This window comes from Capricornis sumatraensis, chromosome 9, assembly GCF_032405125.1.
Source record: "Capricornis sumatraensis isolate serow.1 chromosome 9, serow.2, whole genome shotgun sequence".
NCBI lineage: Eukaryota > Metazoa > Chordata > Mammalia > Artiodactyla > Bovidae > Capricornis > Capricornis sumatraensis.
The window spans coordinates 6885946-6903689 of NC_091077.1; the positions used below are offsets into that span (position 1 = coordinate 6885946).

General features: G+C 55.4%; 1 protein-coding gene across 6 annotated transcripts in view; it reads right to left on the reverse strand.

The window, feature by feature from the left end:
• Positions 1–176: 176 nt before the first annotated feature.
• The window catches only part of MAST3 (microtubule associated serine/threonine kinase 3), a 31102-nt gene continuing 13534 nt past the window's right edge, over positions 177–17744 (reverse strand). For all 6 annotated transcript variants that reach the window (XM_068979557.1, XM_068979555.1, XM_068979561.1 and 3 more), the window contains 16 exons: positions 17462–17547; positions 16509–16717; positions 15697–15835; positions 12324–12456; positions 12020–12185; positions 11084–11185; positions 10276–10398; positions 9088–9197; positions 7148–7287; positions 6384–6628; positions 5748–5954; positions 5040–5266; positions 4686–4808; positions 3781–3917; positions 3487–3668; positions 177–2493 (listed from right to left, as the gene is read on the reverse strand). In XM_068979557.1, coding sequence (XP_068835658.1) covers positions 1961–2493; positions 3487–3668; positions 3781–3917; positions 4686–4808; positions 5040–5266; positions 5748–5954; positions 6384–6628; positions 7148–7287; positions 9088–9197; positions 10276–10398; positions 11084–11185; positions 12020–12185; positions 12324–12456; positions 15697–15835; positions 16509–16717; positions 17462–17547 — 2862 coding nt within the window. In that variant the 3' untranslated portion in view covers positions 177–1960. The remainder of the gene's footprint in view (positions 2494–3486; positions 3669–3780; positions 3918–4685; positions 4809–5039; positions 5267–5747; positions 5955–6383; positions 6629–7147; positions 7288–9087; positions 9198–10275; positions 10399–11083; positions 11186–12019; positions 12186–12323; positions 12457–15696; positions 15836–16508; positions 16718–17461; positions 17548–17744) is intronic.

A 17744-nucleotide genomic window follows, 5' to 3' on the forward strand; every position in this document is an offset into this window, starting at 1 on the left:
GAAATAAGGGGCGTGGCTAAAGTTTCCGACCCTTCCTAACACTTCAAAAGTAATCTGAACGCACTCAGGCTGGGTTCCGACGTGGTGAAGGGAATTTTAGGGCACAGCCCAAGCGAAGACCAGTATAAAAAGGCCACAAAGATGGTTTATTTGTTTATTATCACAGTTTCAAGGCCCAGACGGTGTCTGTAGGAAGCTTTTAGGGACAGAGCCCATGATAGGTACTCAACCGGGAGAGGGTAGCCGGAGACCTGGATCAGAGAAGGCATCAAGAAGGATCTCAATGGTGAGCTCCCAGCAGCCTTCAAAACCCACTTCAGGCGACTTTGAGCCAAGGGTCTATTTTCATCCGACCCCACCCCACTCTTCCCTTACCCTTTTCTCGGCCCCTCAGAAATCCAGACATCGGACCTCCTCTTTGTAAATGTGAGCTTTTATTCACTGTCAGCTCCAGGATGGAAGGCGGGAGCAAAAGTCATGCACAGCCTTGATCTAGCTCCAACACCAGGCAGTGCTGTGTGGGTGGCTCTGGAAGGAACGCAGAGTGGGCTGCAGAGCCTGGAAAGTGCCCTTATCCTGTGGGACACAGCCATTACATTAGCCATCTCCCAATGGAAAACGGAGGCTCTGAGATGCCCAGTGGGTCACACAGCGTCTCAGGGGAGAGGGTTGGAGTCGGAGTCTGCTGTATCTGACAACAGATTCTCCACAGCTCCCTTGACAATGCCCAGGACAGGGGCTGGCTGCATGACTCTTACCAGGAAAGCGTGGGGCATGTCTTTGCCCCTTGCCAGGCCTTAGTTATGGGGAGGACAACACTACCTCCAGCCTTCTCAAGGCTGACTGAGGAAGAAGCCACAAGTAAAAGCGCTTGGCATACAGTAGGTGCTTAATAAATAGTCATTAGTATTAGTTTTGTAAACACAAGGAAACTGAGGCACAGAGTGGGGAAGCCATTTTCCCAGAGCCAGTGAAGCCAAGATTGCAACTTGGGCCTCACTGCCCCCCAGTTGGATTTTCTTATTTGGATTTCATCCCAGCAAGGCTGTGACATATCGAAGGCACCTCCCAGGGGGTGTTTCAGACACATCATGGTCAAGTTCTCACCCTGGTAGGCATCAAATACAAAAAATTCTTGTCCAGGGTGGACATTCTTCCCCTACCCTGGCAGTGCCCTTTGAGGCCTCTGCCTCCTGGGGCATCAGTGTCTGCCTGTGAAGTGGATGACTCCTCTGTCTATATTTGGGGAACTTCTACTCATACATCAAAGCCCCAGTTCCCACAACCCCTAAGCCTATAGAACTGGAGGCAGACTCTAGCAAGGCTGGCCTAGAGATGGAAGCCATGATAGTGGCAAGTGGCCTGTAGAATCCAGTCCATCATCAGAATTACTTTGTTTCGTGGTGGAGGGGAATTGTCTACAGACTCTCCACGTCGTCCAAACTGGGCCTGGACTGATAAGCTAGGCTGCATCCCTTCAAATGTATGGGTCTTGAGTCAGGGATGGGGTCAAGTAACACACACACAGAAAAACTTTAAAAGAACAGGAAAACCATAAAACATGAACACGCGTTGACTTGTCCAAAGTGCTTCCTTCTCAGCCCAGGGGGGGCAGGGTTTACAGACGGGTCCCAGGTGCCTGGGGCAAGACCTGGGCAGCCGCCTTAAGGTGCCGACTCAGTCTGACTGTCGCTTATAAAAAGTAATAAATTAGTTGCAGGGATTTGCTGCTATTTACAATGCCACCCTAGTCTCCCATTCCTGCCCCTACGGGCCCCTGATCGACCAGCTCCAGAACATGAAGGAGGCACTGTCTACACCTTCCGGCAAGAACTGCGATGGCCTCTCTTCTTTCAGATGTCAGAGGCTGGTGGCTCAGTCTCCATCCAGGTGTCAGTTTATGGAAAACACATTCCACAGAAAATGCATCGACTGCCAGGCCAGGGGGAGGCCAGGTAGATTAGTCTTTCCCAGAGGGTCCAAGGGCTCCTGACACAGCCTCAGCGCCCTCCACGGCAATTTGCGGCACCAAGGTGGGTGGCCCAGTGGCTTCTTCCAGTGGCTCATCAAAGCTCACCTCCTGCACGGCCTCTTGCTTCTTGAAGGAGTCTCGGCGCTCAGATAGATGCAGCCGTCGCATGATCACCAGCTCAGACTCCGGCCCACGGCTGCGGCGCCCCAGATCCCCATCCAGTCGTTCACCTGTACCCAGCTTGTCAGCTGACTGGCCTCGGCGCAGCCTTGGGGATCGGGCAGGCACAGGCGGGTGCCCTGGCAGGGGTGAGGGTGAGCGGGGTGGGGGCGCGGGCACAAGTGGGCAGGCCAGTGGGGAGGGTGGGATGCTGCTGGTGGACTTGCGGCGGCCAGCTTTGGGGCGAGGTGGCCCGAGCTTGGCGGCCAGGCCATGCAGGGAGCTGGGGCGGGTGTGGCCGGCGGCAGCTGGAGATGCAGGGCTGCTGGAGCTTGGGGATACACTGGGTGGAGATGCCGTGTCTGCGGGTGACAGGGGAGGGTCAGGCCACCAGTCTCAATGTCCCAGCCTGGAGGTGGGGTCCTGGGACTGACTGCAAAGCCCATATCATTTCCAGGCATGTGGTCACCTATCAGGCCTGGTTTTCCCTTTGTTTGCGCAGGTTCTTCCTTTGGCTTAGATCCGGTAAACTCCTATTCAACCATCAGAGCTCTAGCACCTTTTCACCCACTTCTTATCTAAATGTCCCAGCAAATCATTCGGCCAAAGGTACCTGTCCACTGTCCATCTGTCCATCCCATGAGCCATCCACCCAGTGGTCCAGGAATTTATCCAATAAGGGCCCTGCCTCTGCCTGTACCCACTCTCCACCCCTACGCCTCAGCCTCAGAGGATGTCTGGTCTAAGGAAGGCAACGATGGCACAGATACCCCCAGCCCCCTGAGGTCAGGGTAGGCTAGAGGGAGAGACAGCAGTGGGGTCCTCAGAAGGCAGGGAGGGCTTCCGGAGAGCAGCTCTGTGGCTCTCCTCTAGGATGCCTTCCTTCCTCTGTGGACTGCCCCAGCCTGTCTCTCTCTCCCTCTAGACGGATGCTAACCCAGTGGAAACAGGGCTGTCTCTCACAGACTGGGGAACCTCAGGGGGACCATCCTTTCCTGCTCTAGAACTATCCTTCCATATCTTCTCTGGCTCACTCACTCTCTGTGGCCCCCTACTGCCCACCCCCCCCACTTTGAGCCCAGCTCTTTGGCGCGATCCATCCCCCAGTCCCCTCTCCCTAGCCTCCCTCTAGCTTTCGCATCCCTCGTCTAGACCCCCATTGCTTATGATGCCCCTTCTGCTGGACACACCCTTCCCTGCCCTCACACCTGCCCTGCCCACCCCAGGCTGCCTTTGAGGCTGTCATTCATCATGTCACTTCATCCTTCCAACTCTGTTCGTCCCCCCTCCCTGGGCCAAACACTGCAGCCCTGTGTGGCCCTTCTTCCCAGAGTGGTTCTGGGGTGCGCACCCACCTGCTGGGGCATCGGGAGCCGGGCTGCGGCAGGGTGTGGTGGGGCTGGGGGACAGGCTGTGGGTGGGGGAGCCTGGGAGGCTTTCGCTGGACGACAGGGACTGGTGGAGGCCGGAGGAGAAGCTGCGGCTTGTGTGCAGCACAGACGACTGTTTTGAGATCTTCTTGAAGAGCGATTTCCGCCTAGGGGTTAGAAACCCCGATTCTCCACAAGTCCCGACCCCCAGTGGCCAGGGCTGCCCAAGCTCACCATGCATCCTACATCAACCCTCCACGGGGCCGGCCCACTGCTCACCGGTCCTGTGTCTCCCGCCTTCGGCTCCGCTTGCTCCTGCGCGCCATACGGCCCTTGGTCACGTTCTTCCGCGCGGGGCCCACCTTGATGGACGTGTTCTCCAGTGCTGTGGTCCGAAGGGCAATCTTGTTGCCACTCTGCAGGAAGGATGGCGAGGGGTCGCCAGTGTGCCTCCTAGCCAGTGAGCCCTCTACCCACCTACTCGTCCATCAGAAGCCCTGGATCCTAACCACCCAGTTCACAACTAGTGACCTCCCCACTCACTGGGCCAAAGGTGGATATGTGCCATCTGTCCATCCATCCAATGAGCCATCGACTCACCCACTGGTCCCAGGAGCTATCCAACCAGCGGCTTGTCTCCTCACTTGTGCCCACCTTTCCTCCCCCAGGCCTCAGCCCTCAAGGAGGCAGGAGGCAAAGATGGCCTCCTGATACCACCCCCACAGGGTCAAGCTGGGCCAGAGGGAAGGTCAGGAGTGGGGCCCCCAGGGGGCTTCCTGGAGGAGTGGCTATGAGGGGTGATATAAGGGGGCTAAAGAAAGAAGCTGGGACTTTCCTGGCTGTCCAGTGATTAGGACTGGCAATTCCACTGCATGGGGTGCGGGTTTGATCCCTGTTCAGGGAACTAAGGTCCCGCATGCCACTTGGCCAAAAAAATGAAAAAGAAGGAAGAAAAAGAGAAGAAAGAAGCAGAGGGGAGGAGGAATGCAGGGCCCAAGTGGAATGCTGTGGTTGGAGGGGGAGAACCACACAGAAGAGGCAGCTGAGACAAAGGGGAGGGGACGGGGGTTACCGCAGCAGGGCGGGGAGATCAGGGTACTCCGAGGATGGACCAAGGGTGGGGGCTCAGAGCCCTGTGGGTAGGCTGGGGTGGGTGAGGAGGGTAGAGGGGGAGAGGGCTGCACCTTCAGCAACAGCTCCACGACGTCCCTGTGCACCAATCCCAGGACGGACTCCCCATTGATGTGCGTGATCAGGTCCCCAGCTCGCAGCCCCGCCTCCTGAGCAGGGCTTCCTTCCTCCACACTCTGGGGTGGGGGTAGCGGGGGGCAGGCGGTCAGTGGTCTGGGCCCCACAGACAGAGACCCCAGCCCAGCTGAGTCAGCCTCGGGCCCCCAGCAAGCTGATGCTTCCACTCTGCCTGGTTTCCCAGCTTTCCCAGACTAACAAACGCAGCTCTGCAGGGAAAGCCCTGCCCCAGGGCAGGGCCGGACTCCAACCAGGTCCGGCTGTTCCTGCCCATCCTGGGGCCAACTTACCCATACCACATGGTGCACAGTGTAGACGTCACTGTCGCCCATGTAGACGCGGATTGCCCGCAGATTGAAGCCGTACTTCTTGCCCGAGCTGTGGATGACGATGGGGGGCCGCAGGTTGCCACACACAGGGGAAGGGTCTCGGCTTGGAGAGGAGTCGCGGGACGATGGGTTAGAGGACAGCGAGCGTGGGGACAGGGGGCTCATGAGGGGGCCACCGCTGCCATCATCTGCAGGGACAAGGTTCAGGGAGGGGGTCACTGCCTTGCGGGGCCCCTCACAAGGCACCTTCCCCTGCACACTGATGGCTGTTTAATGTTTTTGTTTTTTGACCACACCACGTGGCCTGTAGGATCTTAGCTCCCTGACCAGGGATCGAACCATGCCCCCTCTAGTGGGAGCACAGAGTCTTAATCACTGGACCACCAGGGAAGTTCCCATACTGATCGCTCTGGCTGCTTTGCTGCTGCTTCAATGCCCCCAGACACCTCTCCCTCCCCTTCGAGTCTTGGCACATGCAGCGCCCACTGCCAAGAATGCCAGTGCCCTCCCCATGCTGCTTCCCCTCTCCTGGGCTCAGCCGTAAACAGCAGCCCCCACATCACCTGGAAGGACCCCTGCCAGCTACCACTGGCCAAAACTGCCTCCACCCTGTGGTTAAAAATGGATGTGGGCAGGCACGCCAAGACAAGGCTGGGCCATGGGCGTTACCTGCTGTGATGATGAGCGACAGGGCGGACACCGAGGCTGACTTGGGCACGCGGCCTCCGCTGGGGGAGGTCCTGGATTTCTCCGGGGCAGAGTCTCTCTGGCTCCCGAGGCGGCGGCCCCGGCCAGCATCCAGGGCCCGTGGCGTGGAGTGTCGTGCACCGGTGCTGTTGCTTCGTAGGCGCGCGTGGCTGAGGGCGGCGGTGTCAGCTGTGAGGGACAACACGGTCGGGGGTTAATCTGCCCCACCCTCCAGCTTACCATGTGGCCCTGCTGCCCTCAGAAGGCAAAGCCCCTTCCTTCCTGGTCGGCATGCACACAGTCCAGTCTCCTGGCTGTTACACAGGCCGTTCGCTTTTCTTGCACACCCTTCCTGCACTGCTCTCCCTGGGAAGCTCCATTCTTCAGGTCCCCTCCTTCACGAAGCTTTCCCCCCATTCCAGTTTCAGAGCTCCCCAGTTCAATTCCTCTCTCCTGTCCTGATCCACTGAAGCTGAGGGTATCATCCCTAGACTGAGGCCTTTCAAGTGAACGTTCTCTCTAGAGAACTCCTACTTATCCTTCAAAACCCATCGTAAATAGTCCCTCCTGTGGGAAATTGGCCATAAGACTACCGCTCCCATCCTGGATTCTACCTACCAGAGAGGCTGGAGGGCTTGGGTATCACTGGGGTGGCTTCTGGGGGAGCATCGGGCTCCCCCAGAATGAAGATGGGCCTTTTGGGGCCCACAGGACCGGGGCCAGCTCCCTCATCCTCTGATGAGAAGGCAAACTTGGGCATCGTGTCCAGGCTGATGGTGTTCAGGAGAGATGGGCTAGGGCCCCGCTCAGGCTGGGAGGAGGAGGAGTGGCAAGATGAACCAGAAGATGTGCAGGATCTCAGCCTGTAGTGGGGAACAGCCTGTGTCACACGTGCCCGGTGCCCTCACCCCAGAGCACCCAGTCTCCTCTAGTGGCTGCATCTTAACCCCCAGCCTAGAGTCAGAGATAATCTGTAAAGACAAAGTGAGCTCCCTGTGCCTGCTCCATCCTCTGTGACTGCCCAGAGAACTCCTATTCATCTTTTAAAACTCAGCTTCCAATGCCCCTCCTCAAGCAGACATTGATTATTTGTGTTGAGCCTGGACTTTGACAGATGAACAAGACTTTGTGAGCATGACCAAAGGGCATTCTGGGCAGAGGAAACAAGCAGAAGCCTAGAGGCATGATGGTGTATGGCTGCTTTTACCTGTATGGTTAGGAATGCAAATCCAAAGGGAGTGGTAACAGAGGCCAGGTTGGCAGGGGTCTGATAGACCGGCCAATATGTTTGACCCTTTTCTACTGGGCCACTGGGCAGCTCTTTCCAATGTTAGGCTTGGTGGCTCCACCTCCCAGCAGGCTCCACTCCCCAGCCCACCTACCGGACCTCAGTGGTGCTCAGCCGGCGCCCATAGTCCCCCTCGTTGCTGCGCTCCCACCCTTCCTCCCGGTCCTCACTGAAGCTCCGTTCAGCGAAGGTTGGGGTGGGCTGGGCGGCCAGGAACTCAGAACTGCTATAGACCTGGGAAGCAATTAAAAATAACAGTCACAACAACCGCATCCCTGGGGGATGGCTTAGTTGAGTGCTTCCTACATGCCCGACGCTTCTGAGTCATTTCCTCAAATCCTTTCTCACCACTTCTTTAAAGACACAGTGTCTTTAGCCTACTGTACAGATGGAGAGACTGAGGCTCTGACAGGCTTGGTTACCAAGGGGCCACAGCTGAAGTTCCCCGCCCGTGGGGCCCAGGCCCATAAGCAGTGCAGGTTTTGGGAGGTTTTGGTCACGCTGCGCGGCGTGCAGGCTCTTAGTTCCCCCACCAGGAACTGAACCCATGCCCCCTGCCGTGGAAGCTTGGAGTCTTGACCACTGGGCAGCCAGGGAAGTCCCTGCGCAGGTTTTTTGATCCAATTATAAACAAAGGAAGGAACTTAAGTGAACTCATAACACCCAGCAGAGCAGGTCTATCCACAATTGCCCCAAAGTGGAAAAAACCAAAATGGTTCATCAACTGATGAGTAGATAAAACAGTGGTCTAGTCACAGAGTGGAATATTACTCAGCCACAACAAGCAGTGAAGCACGGACAGGCTATCGCGTAGATCCGTCTTAAGGAGCCAGAAACAGAATTCCCTAGTGATTCAGTAGTTAGGACTCCGAGTTCTCATTGCTGCTGGGTTCAGTCCCTGGTCAGAGATCTAAGACCCTAGAAGCCATGCAGGGAAGCCAAAAAAACCAAAAAAAAAGCCAGGGACTTGGCAGGTGGTCCAGTGGCTAAGACTCTGAGCTCCCAATGCAGGGGGCCGGGCTTTGATCCCTGGTCAGGGAACTAGATCCCACACACTGCAACTAAGAGCCCACACAGCCAAATAAATACGTATTTTAAAAAAGCAGCAGCAGCAGCAGCCAGATACAAAAGTCCACAGAGTGTATGGAGTAGACACATGGAAAGGGGCCCCGGAAGGAATCTCTCCTGAGGTCCTGGGGTTTCTCCAAGTGTTGGGATCTCAGAATCCAGACGAGGGGAGATCAGGGCCCAGGTTCTAGCCCTAGCTTGGTTCCCCTCCAGGCTGGTTTTCCCCTCCCATCTCTGTGGTTCTGCGCTGGCCAAGTTTGGGCTCATAACTGGCCCAGGGGGTCGTGGGGGGCGGGGATCAGCAGGGCTCAGCCGGCCTTGTCTGCAGGAGGCTCCCACGAGGTGAAGCAGCACCCCTTCTTCCGGACGCTGGACTGGGTGATATATGATACGTATCACATCCATTTATCATGTATGTGATATGTCCAGAACAGGTAAATGCATAGAAACAGAAAGCAGATTGCTGGTTGTTGGGGGTGAGGGAGGGGGAGACAGGAGGGGGAGATAAGAGTGACTGCAGACAGGTACAAAGTTGCTCTTTGGGCACGATGGAAATGTTCTGGAACCAGATAAATGTTGCGATGGTTGCACAACACCGTGACTGTACTAAATGTCACTGGACTGTACAGTTTAAAAAAGTTAAAATAGTATATTTTATGTTATATATATTTCCCTACAATGAAAACAAAAATTTCAAAAAAACCCATCAGGGACGCCCCTGATGGTCCAGTGGTTAAGAATCCGACTTGCAATGCTGGGGGCACAGGTTTGATTCCCAAGACGGGGAACTAAGCCCGTGAGCTGCTGAGCCCGTGCGCCTCAACTAGGGATGAAGCCCACAGGTTGCAGTGAATATTCCACATGCCGCAGCTAAGGCCTGACACAGCCAAAAGAAACAAGACAACCCCAAACAAACATCCTGCCCTGCTTCCAGAGTGCCAGCTACAGCCAGGGTCGCAGGCTCACCTTGCTGAAGCGGTGGGAGCAGGACGAGAACTGGGGAATCTCCGTGGACGACTCCTCGTCGTTGGTCTCGTCATCTTCAGAGCCCAGGTGGCGGTAACGTTCTGAGCGGGCTGCAGGAGGGAAAGGCGTCGCCCACCTGATGCCCGGAGGCAGACACAGGGGTGATGTGGGGAGGGCTCCCGGGTGGGGAGACACTGTCAGAGCACAGGCGCTGAGGTAGGACTATGCCTGGTACGTTCAAGGACAGAGGAGGCTTGGGTGGCAGATTTAGCTGCTGTTTAGTTGCTCATTCATGTCCGACTCTTTGCGACCCCATGGACTGTAGCCTGCCAGGCTGCTCTGTCCATGGGATTTCCCAGGCAAGAATACTGGAGTGGGTTTGTATGCCCTCCTCCAGGGAATCTTCCCGACCCAGGAATCAAACCCACGTCTCCTGAGTTGGCAGGTGGATTTTCTACCTGTGAGCCACAGGGAAGCCCTGGCAAATTAGTGTCTGGGAATAAATCCCAGGTGTGTCCCTAAAAGTTGTGGGGCCCTGGATGGGAATTCCTGTGTCTCAGTTTCCTCACTCTTGAGATGAGTCCCCTAGAGCTGGGTAACACTGCACAGCTCAAACATAAAGGACGTTCCTCATTTTACAGAAAAGGAAACAGAGGACCTCTGCCATGCTCAAGGTCACGCATCCAGTTCTGGAGGAGGCACTGGAAGCCAAGAGCATTTCCTCTGGGATTGGCCAGAGCCCCACGTAGGGAGAGGGAGATTTGTCTGAGCCCATCTGAAGTGCTTGAGGGGAGCACCTCCACCCAAGCTGAGTGAGGTAGCCCACCCTCCTGTGTGACAGGCAAGGTTCCATGCCTGGTCAGGGCTGAGATTCAGGAGGCTGAACCTGATAGGGGATCCCAGAAAAGGGTCTGCCACCCTAAGTAGCTTGGTGTCCCCTCCCGCAACCCGAGGGGGTGCTGCAGTACCTGAGCTCAGATGCAAAGGAAATCCTAGCAGGGGGGTGTGTGGGGGTGTGAGGGGTGGGGCAGCCAGCACACACATGCCCGGAGTCCTGGAAAGCTCAGGAAGTCAGAAGCTCTAGGCCCAGGGTGAGGCGCCGAGCTGGGATGGGGACCCTGGCAAAGACCCCTCGCCGCCCTAGGAGAGTGCGGGATAGCACAGCCCGTCTCCTGGGCCCCCGCTTACTGTCGAAGTAGCTGGTGTCGTCCTCCGCTTCCAGCTGCGGCACGAACTCGGCCTTGTGTCGCAGCAGCCCGGCCCAGTCCAGTGTCCAGAAGAAGGGGTGCTGCTTCACCTCATGGGTGCCTCCTGCAGACGAGGCCGGCTGAGCCCTGCTGGGCCCCACCCCCCACAACCCCCCGGGCCAGTTATGGACCCAAACTTGGCTAGCGCAGAAGCACAAAGATGGGAAGGGAAAATAGCCGTCATTTAAGAGCCCAGAGGAACCAAGGTAGGGCTAGAACCTAGGCCCTGATCTTTCCTCGGCTGGATTCTGACATCCCAACACCTGGAGAAACCCCAGGACCTCAGGAGAGATTCCTTCCGGGGCCCCTTTCCACATGTTTCTACCCCAACGAGCAGAGCTGACTGCACAAATGTATCCCGTTCCCCAACCTCAGCCCTCGTGGTCCTCTCCAGTGGCCAAGTTTTATCCTGAAAGTGATCCGTAGCGGCCACATACTGGGTGGCTGCATCAGTATTAAACAATCCTTTTATCACCATTTTGGTGGCTGGGGAAACTTGGACAGTGGGATCCACTGCGCTGGTCCTTAGGGACCTTAGGACATAGCCCACGGTGACCTGGTGGGCTCCCATACACAGCCTCAGTGCCCTGTGTCTGCACTAGACCCAGCTACTTTCAAAGTCTTATGCAAGTTCCTAGTGAGCTCATACGCATCCTTCAAAACCCCAGCTTTAAGTCCCCTTTGACTATGCAGCCTCTCAAATAGAGCTCATGCTTACTCCAGCCTCCAGCCCACCCACACCAACATACCAGTGCCCAGGCGGTCCAGTGGGCTCTGTCGGAGCAGCCTGGTGATGAGGTCCTGGGCATCGGCTGGGAGGGCCTCCTCTCCCTCTGGCCACATGATCTCATCTGAAGTGAGAGGAGAGAGTGAAGAAGCCCGGCTAGGGCTTCCTAGCATCTCCTAGCCCTTCTGCTTTCTGCACTCCAAGCCATCAGCCTGCTCTGCTCCTTCAGCTTTGGTCCCTCACAGCCTTTGCTCTGGCCATGCTCTCTGCCTTGAGTACCTTCCTTTCCTCCATCTCTTGCGCCTTTAACACTCTGCTCACATGTCACCCCAGTGTCATTCTCTGTGACTCTTTTAATATAGCTCCTCTACCCCACACCTGGGGCTTCCCCGCACTGCCATGCAGGAGACCCAGGAGACTGAGGTTCAATCCCTGGGCTGGGAAGAGCCCCTGGAGGAGGAAACGGCAACCTACTCCAGTATTCTTGCCTGGGAAAATCCCACGGACAGAGGAGCTCATCTGGGCTCCTACAATCCATAGGGCTGCAGAGGAGTCAGGCGTGACTGAGCGACTAACCACCCCACACCTGCCCCCCCACGCCCTCCCTTCGTCCTGCTGCTTTTCTTCCTCTGCATTTTGCCTCTGATTGTTCTACAGTTTTGTTTTTTTTTTTTGGACACACCAGGGGAGGCATTTGGGATCTTGGTTCCCCGAGAGGCACTGAACCTCCCACCCCTAGCCCCGCACAGGAAGGTGGAGTCTTAATCACTGGACCACAAGAAAAGTCCCTCCATAGCTTGCTTATTTATCTCCCTTCCTGTCCATCTTGCCCTCGGCTGTACCTCCAGTGCTCAGCCAGGGCCTGGCATGCCAAAGGTGCCCAATCCATCCACACGTGGGGATCCATCCCCTCCCCGACACAGGGATGAAACCTGGGCCACGGGGGTGGGGAACGCACCACTGACCACCTGGCCAAAGAGTTCCTCGGGGGTATCGCCGAAGAAGGGCACACAGCCCACCAGGAATTCATAGAGGACGACGCCCATGGCCCACCAGTCCACCGGCTTCCCGTAGCCCTGGCGGAAGATCACCTCGGGGGCGATGTACTCAGGCGTCCCGCATACCTGGGCCAGGTGGGACAGGGAAACTGAGGACGGCTCCCAGCCGGGGAAGGAAGGGTGGGGAGATCACGGGAAGGGGCCCTTCTGCTGCAGTCTCCCCATGGCCCAGGGCTGGGCTTTGGGCAGGGGGAGGCTGCCCACCTGCTTGTCCACGAACTCCCGGGTGTCCTTCTCGATGTGGCCTTCGTAGAGGTTGGTGGCCATACTCATGAGCCCAATCTTAGACAGGCCGAAGTCAGTGAGCTTGATGTGGCCAAGCGACGTGATGAGCAGGCTGTGGGCAGGTGGGTGGGGTGCTCAGGGCTGGGGGGTACTTGGCTGCTCCTGCCGCCCCCCATCATGAACTTCGTCCCACACAAGGTGGCCCAACCCCACTATGAATCGGAACGCACGTCCTATGCCTGATTACATTACTGAAAGAAACAGAGGTTCTTGGGGAGCATTACAAATTTGGCAAACATCTCTGTGCCCCTTCTGGGTGCATCGGGTATTACTGTTGAGCACCTACTGTATACTTTGCTGTGCAAAAATTAAGTTCCTGAGAATCATGGCATTTCCCCACTGGGCACTGAAACGTTTCCTGAACACCTCCTAGCAGGAGAGCTACAGTGTATTTTTGCACCTACAGCCATTATTTTTAACAAACTAAATATTGTGCAAGCACCTACTGTGAAGTGAACATGTCTTTAGCACCTGCTATATACAGAAATATTTGTGCCCCTCATGGGTGCACCAGTTGTTTAAAACTCACACACCTATACACTGCTGTTCCTGTTCTCTTGCAAGTTTAAATATATAAATATTTTAAGTGATAAAAATCCCATGCATCAGATTTATAAAGTCACGTACCTCCTGGGTACACCTGCCCATTTAAAAATAAATATCTGCAGGACTTCCCCAGTGGCCCAGTGGTTAAAACTCTGCTCCCGGGGCAGAGGGCCATGGGTTCAGTCCTTGGTCTGGGCACTGAGATTGCACATACCACATGGTACAACCAAAAATAAATACATAAAATGAGAATTAAATAAATAGGGGCTTCCCTGGTGGCTCAGTGGTAAAGACTCTGCCTGTGAGTGTGGGAGACACAGGTTTGATCCCTGGTCCAGGAAGATCCGACATGACATGGGGCAACTAACCCCAGACGCCACAACTATTGAGCCTGTGGTCTAGAGCCTGGGAACCGCGGCTACTGAAGCCCGTGGGCCCTGGAACCTGCACTCCACAAGAGGAGCCCCCACAAGAAGCAGCTTGAGCACCACAGCTAGAGGGGAGCCTCCACGCACCGCAACCAGAGCAAAGCCCATGCGGCAACCAAGATCCAGCAAAGCCAAAAAGAAGTAAAGAAATAAAATCATTTTAAAATAAATAAATACATACATTTCTGGAGAATTCACTGTCTGTATCCAAGTTGTCTCAGGAGTCATTTATTTGACACCTAGGCGTACCTCAACTCTAGAAAGAAACAATTCTGTGCGCCCACTTCGTGCCTCTGCTGGTTTTTGTTTGTTTTTTTTAAATGATGCTTCTTAAGCAACTACTGTGTATACCAGCTGTGGAAGAAACACTTTGGTGTAGCTACCAGCTAAGCCAACTCCCTCCAAAAACCACGGCCTCAGAGCAGGCCTTTGGCCATCCTCTGCTAAGACAAACCAATGTTTCCTGAGCGCCTATGGGCATGTCCCTGCCTCAAAAACGTTCATTTCCTGGGACTACCCTGGTGGTCGGGTGGCTAAGACTCCATGCTCCCAATGCAAGGTGCCCGGGTTTGATCCCTGCTAAAGGAACTAGATCCCAGAAACTGCAACTAAGACCCGGTGCAGCCAAATAAATAAATAAAATAACAAATAAATAAATCTTTTCTAAAAAGTTCATTTCTTGAATGTTGACTATATATGGTATTTAAAAATTTGTTTCCTTTTCACAGAGAAAATGAGAAATGCCTGGAATTTGCTTCAACTCAGTGGGGAGGACTGAGTGGCCTGGGAGGAAACGGGACTGGATGAATGTTGGGAGCTGTGGGGGTGGGACGCTGTCCCCCTCTTCCGTTATGGACTGAACTGTGTATCCCCCAACTTCACACGCTGAGCTCCTAACCCCCAGGAACTATGATGTGATCTTATCTGGGGATGGGGTCACTGCAAATGTCATTAGTTAAGGTGAGGTCATTCTGGAGTACATAGCTAGCATCTGTGCTATGCTGGGCTTAGTTGCTCAGCTCTGTCCACCTCTTTGCGACCCTATGGACTGTAGCCTGCCAAGCTCCTCTGTCCACAGGGATTCTCCAGGCAAGAATACTGGAGTGGGTTGCCATTTCCTTCTCCAATGCATGAAAGTGAAAAGTGAAAGTGAAGTCGCTCAGTCGTGTCCGACTCTTCGCGACCCCACGGACTGCAGCCCACCAGGCTCCTCTGTCCATGGGATTTTCCAGGCAAGAGTACTGGAGTGGGGCGCCACTGCCTTCTCCACAGTCCTTGCTTAATAACACATTTACTAAGCAGAGGTGCTCTGATCACCTCTACGCAGCTGGTGACCAGTAAATACACACCAGCAAAAAAAGGTGCTTTATAAACTCAAAAGTGATCAGCGTGTGAGGAGTCAGTTATACCGCCATCTGGGCTCCTTAAAATGAGAGCACAGGCCCAAGGTAGACAGCAAGTGCCAAACACATGTGCTTTGTCTTCTAAGCCATTTGCAAAACATAAGATGGCCTGAAAACATGCAGACTCTCTTAATTAACTAATTATAGACCACACCACGCAGCACGGCACGTGGGATCTTAGTTCCCCGGCCAGGGAATGAACCTGTATAACCCGCACTGGAAGTGCCGTGTCTTAACCCCTGGGCCACCAGGAAAGCTAAGTCCTAAAACATGCAGACTCTTGATGCTCATGTTCACACCCTGACACAGCAAGTAGCTGAGAGCTCACACGTCCTGCCTGATGTCCAGAGGGCACTTGATCTAAGAGCAGCCCCTTCCTCTGTACACGGCAGGTTCTCAATTAATGCAGGAGGAGAGTGCTTTGAAAACTATGGAGGGGTTACAAGGCCTGAGGGGTTATTCACACTCACATGCGTGTTTTCCAGTCACTCACAGAGGACCTGGCGCTCAATAGATGCTTACAAGATGCTAGAAAAAAATAAACAGCCTGAGACACTCTTCCCTACACTAGTACACAGCAGGTGCTCAAGACACGCACAGTCCTTCTTCACACATGAGGTTTTGCAACGTGCATGGCCCTGCTCTGTGTATACAGCTGGTGCCTCATACAGTCAAGTTCACTTCTGCTACGTTGTAGCAGTGCTCGAGTGCATGGGCCTTTCCCCTGTCTGGTCTGGGCACCCTCTTTGCCAGAGCACCTCCATAAGTGCACTGTCCTTCCCCTGCACACAGCAGGCGTCTATTATCTGCTCACTGCTGGGGCCCCATGATGCCAGCGGGATCCAGATAACGCTGCTTCCGAGCAGCCCCAGACCCACTCAAGCGAGCCCGCTCCCAGAGGTCCCCGTCGCTCACTTGTCAGGCTTGAGGTCACGGTGGACGATGCCGTAGTTGTGCAGGTACTCCAGTGCCAGTACCGTCTCGGCGAAGTACATGCGGGCCATGTCCACAGGCAGCGGGCCCATGTTCTTCAGGAGCGTGGCACAGTCGCCACCTGCGGAAGCGTGGACACGCTCACAGAGATCCTCGGTTCTGCAGCTGTGCCTAGACTTGTACCCCCCTGCCCTCCCCACCTCCGGCACAGTGCCCCCAGTCTGTCCTGAATTGGGGTGGGAGCTGGTAGGGGCGGGAGGGTATGCAGACCCTACTTTCTGGTTTGCCCTGGGCAGGGCAGCAGCTTTGTTAAGTGCGCAGTCCCTTCCCTTGTACAGAGCTGGGGCCTCCTAAGTGCATGCTCCCTCTCCTTGCCTGGCAGCTACCTTGGCACTTGCTTGTTCCTGCCATTACCTGAAGACACTATTCTTTCCTGAGCTGGAAACCGGATCCTACAACTCCTCAGCAGGCCTCCAACTATCCCAGTCCTTCCAACCCACACCTCCTGCCCTCCCTTGCTTTTATTCTAGCCTCCAAGCTTCTGCCCACCAGTCCCTTCCGCCTAGGCTGTCCATCCCTACCCCTACCCTATACCCTAGGGTTCTGCCTTCACACTCGTCCTTGGGCTTCCCCATGTCCAACCCCACTGCAGAGTGAGCCCTTCCTCTCACCAAGGCAGGCTGGGACCCCCACGGAGGACAGAGCAGACTCTAGCTGGGTCAAAGAAGAGACTGTCTCCTGGATAAGGGGTGAGCTCCCCACTGCTGGAGGCAGGCAAGCCCTTGTGACCACACCTTCCACATACTCCATGACCATGCACAAGTGGCGCCGGGTCTCGAACGAGCAGAACATGCTGACCACGAACGGGTTCTCGGCGAAGGTGAGGATGTCGCGCTCCACGAAGACCTGCTGGATCTGGTTGCGCAGCATCAGGTTCTGCTTGTTGATCTTCTTGATGGCAAAACGCTGCCTCGTTTCCCGGTGCCGCACCAGGTAGACGGCCCTGGGGTGGGGTTGCAGCGGGGGTGGGGGCCTGCTGAAGCCCCGGCAGGCACCGGGACCTGGCCTGGGTCCAGAACCCCACATGCCTTGCCTCGGCCTGTGCCCTCCACCCAGGCAGCCACTCCTAGGGTTTAAGCCACACTCCCTGGCGTCAGATAAAGAGTCAAAGATGGCTCCTAGGTTGTTTATTTCTTCACAGCTGACTGAGACCCGTTAGTTCAGAAGCCTCGCTGGCACAAACTCAAATTGTGTTCATTATAACTCAAATAAGCAGATTTTTAGCCATTTAAAGCCTGTTGGTTTTGCGTACCCTCAGATAAGGTAAATGCTGGGGCTGCTTCTGCCTGATGGAGCTCTCTGATTCAAAGACTCCCCACCGCGTTGCTGACACTTAAGCCTGGACACGTAAGCCCCCTCCGCCCTCCCCCACATGACAGTCTTATGCTGAGAGGGATTCCCCGCTACCACCTCCACCAAAGCAAATCTGACAAAGTGGCATTTAAATAATGCTCGCTGCACACTACTGCCATCACTTGCTCAGCCCCCAAACTCCTAGAACCCTATGCTCGGGGCGAGTAAGGACCAAGATCACGGATGAACCCTTCCAAGCCATGTCCCTGCTGGGTTGTGCCTTCACTTCCCTCTGCAGATCTACTTCTCTGTCTACACACTCAGGGGCTGTGTGGGCATCAGTCATCCCCAAGGGCATCTGAGAAATGGGTCTACGGGGGACCCAAGGACTCACCCGTAGGCCCCATTGCTAATGAGTTTGATAGTCTCGAAGTCGCTCTCACATGGCTTCCTCCGTGAAGGGCCGACCAGGGCACGACTCTGGCGGGGCAACAGGGGTCAGGGTCCGGCCCCAGCTCAGAGCAGGCTGTGTTCTTCCTGCCCCCAAGTCCCAGCTTGCACCTAATGCTACTTCTCCTGTACATACTTCTCAAACTCAGCCTCCAAGCTTGAGATTTTAGCTGAAGCCATGCATGCCCTCCTACCAGGAAACTCCTACACAGCCTGCAAAACCCCAC